General features: G+C 37.5%; 1 protein-coding gene across 1 annotated transcript in view; it reads right to left on the bottom strand.

Annotated features, from left to right (window-relative positions):
- LOC149289838 (polyprenol dehydrogenase-like) overlaps window positions 1-7,043 on the bottom strand; it is a 95,003-nt gene extending 87,960 nt beyond the window's left edge. Inside the window, exons 1-3 of the mRNA XM_089490284.1 lie at window positions 6,965-7,043; window positions 6,497-6,604; window positions 5,655-5,723 (exon numbers count right to left, since the gene is read on the bottom strand). Of these exons, the coding sequence (XP_089346410.1) occupies window positions 5,655-5,723; window positions 6,497-6,604; window positions 6,965-7,043 (256 nt within the window). The remainder of the gene's footprint in view (window positions 1-5,654; window positions 5,724-6,496; window positions 6,605-6,964) is intronic.
- Between the last annotated feature and the right edge of the window lie 2,047 nt (window positions 7,044-9,090).

The following is a 9,090-nucleotide window of genomic DNA, read 5'->3' on the forward strand; positions in this document are numbered from 1 at the left end:
GGTCCTTCTAAAGAAGCCTGTGTTACACCAATCCTTGGGAACTTCCCAAGGTCGGCTCCCCCAATTTTGAGATGTAGTTTATTGTGGGGGTGGGGTTATTGGCACTAGGGGGCTAGTTCAACTTTGATTTTAGTGAGCAGAAAGTGGATAGTAGCAGATGAGAAGTGGGCAGAACCTGGCCGAGAAAGAGTGTGACCCAACTCTCCCTGCCCTGAGATTGAAGAAGCTCATCCAGAGTCCTGGTAGGCAGTAAACTTGAAAAGGTCCTCTGTATGTTTCAATAATCTTGCTCAGCGTGTTGAAGCAGAACCCTTGAGCAGAGACCAATGGATACCGGAGGAAAAGAGATACCCTTGCAGCAACCATGAAAGTTAGTGATAATCCACTCCCTTATCTGGTAGTTGGATAATGGTAGAACAGTCAAAAAAGCAAAAAGGTCAGGAAATCGCATACTTTAAAGCAAAAGCCAGGGTCAGGATGCCAGAAACCAGAAGCAGTGGGAAACAAGCAGTATTGCAACAGGGACTATATATAATGCACTGGTACTGGACACAGGCAGCACCATCCAATGGGAAGGGCTATTTGTGTGTGCTGGTTACTTAAAGGACTAAAATAATGAACCTAATACGCAGGTGTGGGTTCGCTAAAGTTCAGCTAGAAGCCTCTTGATGTGAACAATCCAAATCCTTAAGGCTCTTATGGTCAGTCAGCAGTGTTCAGACCTGCAACTTGGGAGTCTGGCGTTTAAGTCAACCAGGAACCGTGACAGGGATATGCAGGTCTTATTACTTCCATTGTACCTTTGGAGTGTCTCATTACTGTGCAAATTTAAGTTTAATTTACAACTTAACCTAGGATCTTACTCTTCTCTTTTTATGCATGCTTCACAGATTTTTTAAGAGGTCAGCTTAGCAAAAACTATTTATTATTTTATTTTTCCTTCATTTCAGTGTGAACAAATCATTGCTCCATTTTTAAAACTGTGATTTCAGACCCTTCCTATTACCGTTTTCTATTTTTCAGACATGTATTTTCTCAATGAATTACAAGCAAGCGAATCACTGTGAGCATTTTATAAAGCTCATATTGTTCTCTATTCAATGGAACAATGTGATTTTCAATTGCAGGCATCTTTACAATGGAACAAAATATATGTTTATGCAAGTCCAAAACACACTATTTATGGCCCTGGAAGAGCATAATACAATTATGTTTATTTTTGTCCCTGGGTGTACGTGGGGGAAAAAAGAAAAAAAATGCACAGAGCAGACAAATCCGGTCATTGATTTACCGAATCCTTTCTAAGTGAATGGCTGTGAATGAAGTGACTAATGAATTAGGCATTAGCTGATTACAATTATACTACACAGTTAGCCTGCTCTACTTTATCTTAACAGCTCCAAAGTCAGGCCGAGACTGGCCATCTGGCACACCAGCGACAGATCAGGTGCTGCTGCATGTGGTTAGAACGGGATATGCCATGAATGCACTTATGACATCAGGAGGGCACTGGCCTTAAAGTACAAGGGCCGTCTTGTCATCGCATGTCTGGTCCTGACCAAACTAAACCAATTTGCTTAAACATACTCAAATTTGACTAGAAAAGTAAAGTTTACAAATTTCATTAAAGTGCATGTTAGGAAAATAATATTTTATCCATTCTAAAAACCAAAAAATATTGTAAATTATTAGGATGACCAGTTTATTATTATTAGCAAGTACATAAGCGTCCTATTTGTGGTCACTTTTTTAACTTGTCTGCTTTTCTGTAATAAAAGTAAATTATATAGATAATTTAAGAGCACAGGAATTAATTAAAAGGCACATAGTACACATGCTTTAAAAAAATAAATTCATCAATTCTCTAATATATATGTAGCTGAAAATATATATTTTTTTAATTCACATGCCTAAAGTGCATCTTTTTTTTTTGTTTTTTTTTTCTTGAAAAACCATCAAGTTCTGAAACCAAAGCACGAACTTTAGCACTGCAATCATTATGACAATGCGGTTGTACTATGCCAAATCACAGGGAACAGCAAATGAACATCTGGAATGGCTTTTAAAGCTCATGTTATACATGCGCATTATATATATATATAGTTATGTTGCCTTATGTATATATATATATATATATATATATATATTTATATACATATATATATATATATATATATATATATATATATATATATATATATACATACATAAGGCAACATAACTAAAATAATGTTATATTGTATAGTATGCATGGCACAAAATGTATGTTGTTATAGGATAATTGATGGATTTCTTACAAATTATGCAGCAACAGTGACAATAATAGTTATTTTAAGGGTTACTGTATAAATAAATCGGATGCAAATGCAAATATGGGCAGGGGATAAACTTTTATAAAACTTCCTAACACTACATCTAAACCTCTGACCCTCCAGTTTTAGATTATATTTTCTAGTTCTAACATTTCTTTGAAATAAACTTTCCTCCTGTACTTTAAATCCCTTTATGTATTTAAATGTTTCTATCACATCTCCTCTCTCTCTTTTTTCCTCCAAGTTATAAATATTTAAATCCCTTAATCCACTTGCCATTTTAGCAGCCCTCCTCTGAGCTTTCTCCAATGCGTCAATATCTTTCTGGAGATGGGGTCTCTAGAACTGTATATAATACACAATGTAAGATCTGACCAGAGATCTGTAAAGTAGCAGACCCACCTCCCTCTTTCTGCTATTAAAACCTTAAACTGATTCCCTTTATAGATGCTTTATTGCATTGCCTGCATACCTTTAAGTCTTCAGAAAAAAATACTCCCAAAACGCTTTCTTCTGTTGTAACTCACACAGCAGTGCCCCAATTATATATTCTGCCTAGATTATTACTTTTTTTAAATGTATTTTTAAGTGCATTAATTTATGCATTCAACATTAACCTGCCACATTCTCCACCATTCTTCTAATTTATTGAAATCACTTGCATGTTTAACCAGAAATGTCTATCCTGTTCTTTGTATCATCTGCAAAAAAAAGTCCTTACCATTAAGACCTTTTGTAATATTGCTAAGCATACCATTTATCATATACCATAATAGTATGGGTCACAATACCGATTCCTGAGATGCTCCACTAGTAACAAGACTTTCATCTAAATACACACCATCAACTGCAACCATTGCCTTATCCATTCAATAGGTCTCCAGAATATCTCCAAATGCACCCAGAAGATGCTACATTTAGACAAATGGTGTACAGCTAATAATTCACTAAATGATTTAACAATCATCAGTATGTAGGGACCTTTGGGATATGTATATACAATACTATATATATTCCAGTATAAGAGCAATGTGGTGCAAATTTGTAAAAAAAAATGCACAGTTACTATATAAAGCAATGGAACCATCCTTATAATTGCTCCACTTTCACCTGTTTGATCTAGAACTGTTATGCACCTCAGAAATTCTGTCCATATGTCTGGGGATACTGTCCTGGGTCATAGGCTTTTTGTTGCCAATCCGTATAAAGGCTACAGGGGGCGTCTTAAAAGAGGGACACCTGGATACATTTACATCAACAATTACCCCATTAGCCAGCCGTATAACTTCCAGTCTTCCTTCCCTACACCTTGCCAGATCATTGAGGCTCAAAGGGTGTCTAAATCTACCATTCTTGAAATTGCCTCATGTGTTCCTGATATTTCTTTCAGTCTTCTGTAGCTAAATAAAGAGAGAGGTGATTCTGAAATTTTACAGGATATCTGGTCAGACCTCACAGGGAGTATTGCGCACAATTTTGAAGACCATATCCCCAGAAGTATATTGACATATTGGAGGATAGAATGGTGAATGGTTTGCAGCATAAATATTATCAAGAAAGGCTAAAGGGGTCTTAATATATATACCTTGCAGGAAAGAAGAGGAAATGACTGAAACATTGATATACTTAAAGGGATTTAACTAAGTACATGCACTGGATAGGCATACAGCTATCTTGAATCTAAGGCAAGACCAATGACTAATTAAGGTCTGAGACTCTAAACAGCAAAAATGGGGAGATTAGATGGGCCAAATGGTTCTCATCTGCTGCCAAGTTCTATGTTTTTATGGGAATGGGGGCTCACGAAAGGTATTGTTTTCAGTCTTTAGAGTAGTATTATGTGTGTTTACTTTCAAAACAGTCATTCCATACTAAGAGGATATATGAAAACCGTTTTTACCTAAAAGCAACATTTTATTCCACTCTGCTAGTAATCAAAAAGCTTTGAAGCAGAGCTGGAAACAAGGGTTGCTTTCATAATACATGACTGAACTGTTTTATATAACACAAGCTTAAAACTGATTACAAGTGCGTCAGAGTCCGGCTCTTTGTCATGCTCTTGATAGACTATAATGGGAGTCAGGGTTCTCCAGAAACTGAAAGACAGCTTAGAGCTACACACTCAGCCTATACTTTATCGTGTGTGTGCAAGCTACATTTGTACAGCTGTGCTACCCTAAGAAAAAAGGTAAAATGAAATATACAAGTTTAAATCCTCTGCATTGTAAGCTTAAGAGCAGGGCCCTCTGTAGCTGATGGATATTTCTGCTTTTCATGGTACCAAAGCACTATGCAATAATCATCATGCTGTATGTTGGGGGAGTTATGCTGTTGCATGGGATTTAGTTTAAAATGTATCCTTAAATGACTAATTAGGGTGTTTTTGTAACATATTGTCCTTTGATCCATGGCCAATGTATCATGTTTAGCAGCACCCTTGCTTGTAGGTTACAGTTCTGCTAAACAGGTTCCACTCAACAGATGGAATAAACCACCCTTTCAAAAAAGTGAACACCCACTACACTGTTGCCACCAATACAATTAATTAAATGATCTGAACTTTGGTACTACAAGGCCATCCATCCATCCACTAAAACAATGAATAATTACCAAGATGTTCATATTTTAAGCAGTCAGTATAACATACTGTGAGATGTAGGATAACCATAATTTATTACAGTTTTGCCAACTTTTGTGACATATCAGCATCCCTAACATTTAAACCATATTACCAAAATGAGTGGGAAAAAAAACAAATGCACAAGCAATACTTGTTTATCTAATGGCGCCAAGATTTCTAAAAGGTGTCAGATTCCCTTTAAGGTAATTTAAAGTTTTTGCTCATATTAGGAGTGAAGTTCATAAATCTTTATGGAAGGTGAGCCTCCATAAAATGTGGCAACATCAGGTTCCAGCAGCAAGACCAGTCATATAGCTTAATTTAATCAATTTTGGTACCAAAGCTTTGAACATCAACAACTCTGGATGGATGTAGTAGTGAAAGAATGTGTCTGAGGTAGACACTCTTAATAATCTATGACAGTTCCCCTGTTATTCTTGAGAAAAAAAATTTGGTCATGTAGTTATTTAGACTTCATAAAGGTTTAACCGTCCAGCAAAAAGAAAATAGGCAATAAAACATGGGGAAAACCTACTAAAGCTCAAATTTATATGTATGAGGTATAAAATAAATCCACACCATCAATGCCCAGTGGTGCATATATGATTGGAGATTTAACTGATAAAGAAGAGGCACAATTCTTCTTTTCCCCATGATTTACTAAAAAATATATTTTACTGGAAACCGCACCATTAGCACTCAGATTCCACTTAAAAGCTTACCATTTGCATTCATTGTTTGCTGTTGTATCCTCTCAACTGCCTCATTGCCTTCACAGTCATTGTTTCCTGCTGGAATGAATCAAAGAAAACTCTTTATATTCAAAATAAGCATCACATGCTCTGGAGTAATGCGTAATTTTAGTTCACCATTCAATAAAATCTAAAGGGAAAATGAAGTATATCGGGTAATAGAAACACTGGGGAATTACTACATATATACACACATTACTATATATATATATATATATATATATATATATATACACACACACACACACACACACACACACACATTAACAGATCAGCCATAACATTATGACCACCTGCCTAATATTGTGTAGGTCGCCATTTTCCCAATACAGCCCTCACCTGTCGAGGCATGGACTCTATTAGACTGCTGACGGTGTGCTGTGGTATCTGGTACCAAGACATTAGCAGCAGACCCTTTAAGTCTTGTAATTTGCTGGGGCCTCCATGTGCTCTCCAAGTAAGCGACGCACAAGCTCCTGGCCATCCATGTGATGTAAAAGAAAATGTGATTCATCAGACCAGACCACCTTCTTCCATTCTTCCACCTTTTTCCAGTTCTTATGCTCGTGTGCCCATTGTAGGTGCTTTCGGCAATGGACAGGGGTCAGTAAATGTGAGGTGTACTCACTTTTGTGAGATACTGAATATATATATATATATATATATATACACACATACACACACGCACACAGTATATATTTTCAAGAAGGATAGTAGCAAAACCCAAAACTATTGCTCATCTTAAAACATGTGTACACATTATTTTACACACATTATTTATGTCGATGTAAGGTACTAACATTAATACCTACCAATAATGACATGCATTCCAAGTTTAGATAAGTGTAGGGCAGTGCAATATCCAATTCCCTTGGACCCTCCTGTCACTATTGCAACTTTTCCATGTTGTGGTGGAAGGACTACGAGGAAAAAAAAAAAGAAAAAAGAGTTGTACAATTTTAAATTTCTATGTGGCTCAAATACAGTATAGAATACATTGTATACAAAAATCCAATAAATGTGTACACTGAGTAACTTTTGTATTGTAGCAGATACAGCAAGTATTTTCTGCATAATCAGAAAATATTTTCCACACGGTTTTCATATTTTATGTATATTTGCCTTCTGAACAACCCTATAGGTACTCTATAAGGTATGAAGTAGCAAATAGTTAGAATCATGCTGCTAACCATTTATGTACAAATGGATCGACAGTATGTGTATTAATGTAAGAATTAACTTTTTGCTTAAAGGGGTAGTGGTATGAAAAAAATATATACAGTGCTCGGTTAAATAGACTGAATGTGGGCTACTGGACTGGATGTATGCTTGAATAACGGTATCTGCTAAATTGGCCATTAAGACCAGCTGAGTTAGGCTAGGCACGTATAGATCAATTTTGGCTTTTATGTAACTGGTTAAGTTATACCTAACAAACTAAACTAAAGAAATGTGCCCTCCAAAGACTTAAATAAATAGTTGTGTCTGATATTTTTATTACTTCTATGAAGAAATCCCAAATGTATCTTGTGACGAAACCCTCCATCACTGGGGCCACTGGAGAGGCCTGACAGCCCGCCTCCTCCCTACCGACTATGGGCCCTGACTTGTGTGGCTACCCCCAGCAGTATATCAATCCCATTACTGTCTGAGGGGATTATCTCCAGCAGACAGCCAGGATCAGCAACCAGGGTGTGACCGCCATTGTTTTAGTTTAATGCTGTATAAGTCAGTCTCCTACACCCCCCCCCCCCGGTTCCACCACTACAGGGGGAACTGATTTTGGCCAGTAATAGATAGTGGAGGTTGGGACCCTATTGTACTGTTAATCCCTGTACTGCCCCTGTTGTCTCTTAGAGGCAGATTAAGGGGGCAGCTTGTATCCCAATATCTTGTTTTATGTTAATGTGTGTTTTGCTGGATATATCCAGCCCTGTGTGTCTAAAATAAAGTAGTCTTCATTTTCGTGCATACCCTACACCGAGTCTCGGCTAGTGACTGGGAAACCGGGGAAAGTGTGTGTTGTCCCAGGCTAAGGGAGCACAAGTCAGCGGAGGTAGTCGTTCGGACTAGCCACCTCCGTGACATATCTCAATGATGCTTCGCAGCTAACACAACTCAAGTAGTGCCAAAGCCAGGGAATATTCTATTTGTAGGACACCGTTATATATTTTGCATGTCCTAACAAAACCCCTAGCAGAGATATTTAACCAGTCACTATTGGGCAAAGTTGTCCTAGAAGACTGTGTGTTTGCAATTATAATACTAGGTCACAAACAAGGTAGCAGGGAAGACTAAGGGTGTTTTACAAAAGAGGCCAAAGTGCCACAGTCAGGAATGGACCAGCCACACTAGTATAAGTATTGCAGGAAAGGGACCAGTAAAGGTAAGATAAGGAATGTGGGTAGTAGGCAAATTAACGGAAACCATGCTAAAAGACAGGATTGTTAAATACCCTGAAGGAAAATGGTTGCATGAACAGAATCAGCATGGGTTTACAACAGGAAGATCTTGTCCAACTAACTTTTTTTACTGCTTTAATTTTTTTTTACTGGGTGACTAAAATAATAGATATGGGTGAAGCTGGTGATATAGCCCATCTAGACTTCAGTAATGGATTTGACACTGTCCCCTTGAAAAAACATACAAATAAATTGCAGTGTTTGAGTTTGGATGTCAAAATAGTTGAATGTATAATGCTATGGTAGAGTGGCAAAAGGTTGTAGCTAATGGTGTATATGCGGAGGAAAGACATGTTACTAGTGGGGCCAGGGATCAGTATTGGGACCTGTAATTTTTTTTTATATATATTTTTATTAGTGATATTACACAAGGTCTTAATGGTAATAGTGCATCGTTACATTCAACATGCATTTAAATACACAAATGGAAGTTCAAGCATTTCCTTCCAGTCACCTCATCATTGAAGTCGCCGGCAAGCACATTGGGGGTCTATAGAGACCCCAATTGGGTCCCCTGCCACAGTCAGTGTGTGAGGGTATGCTGTAGCCCTATGACAGAGCTATCACAGGCCCATAGGATTCCCCTGACTGCTGTAGAGGGTAACACCACAGGGAAATGCTCTACTACACAGTGAAACCCTAAAGGGGAACCCCGATTGCTGTGCTGGGAACCCTGACAGATGGGAAGAGGACCCTACCCATCCCCTAAAGCATTCCCCAGTTACCTGAAATACATTTAGAAAATAGAAATATACAAAAAATACACTTTGCTGACTACTATAGTTCATAAACTATAGATGCCATTCATACAGATGTTAGTTTATGCGTTTTTTTCCCCAAACTATATTCCATTCAGTATTTGTATCAGTTTAAATTGACGAGAAAGAGATTATTCAGTGTATCATTTATAGTACAAATGCCGTAGTGTCTGTAGTATAAAATAG

This window comes from Sceloporus occidentalis, unplaced genomic scaffold (genome assembly GCF_023333645.1).
Source record: "Sceloporus occidentalis isolate IW3139 unplaced genomic scaffold, rSceOcc1.0.p SCAF_43, whole genome shotgun sequence".
NCBI classification, from domain to species: domain Eukaryota; kingdom Metazoa; phylum Chordata; class Lepidosauria; order Squamata; family Phrynosomatidae; genus Sceloporus; species Sceloporus occidentalis.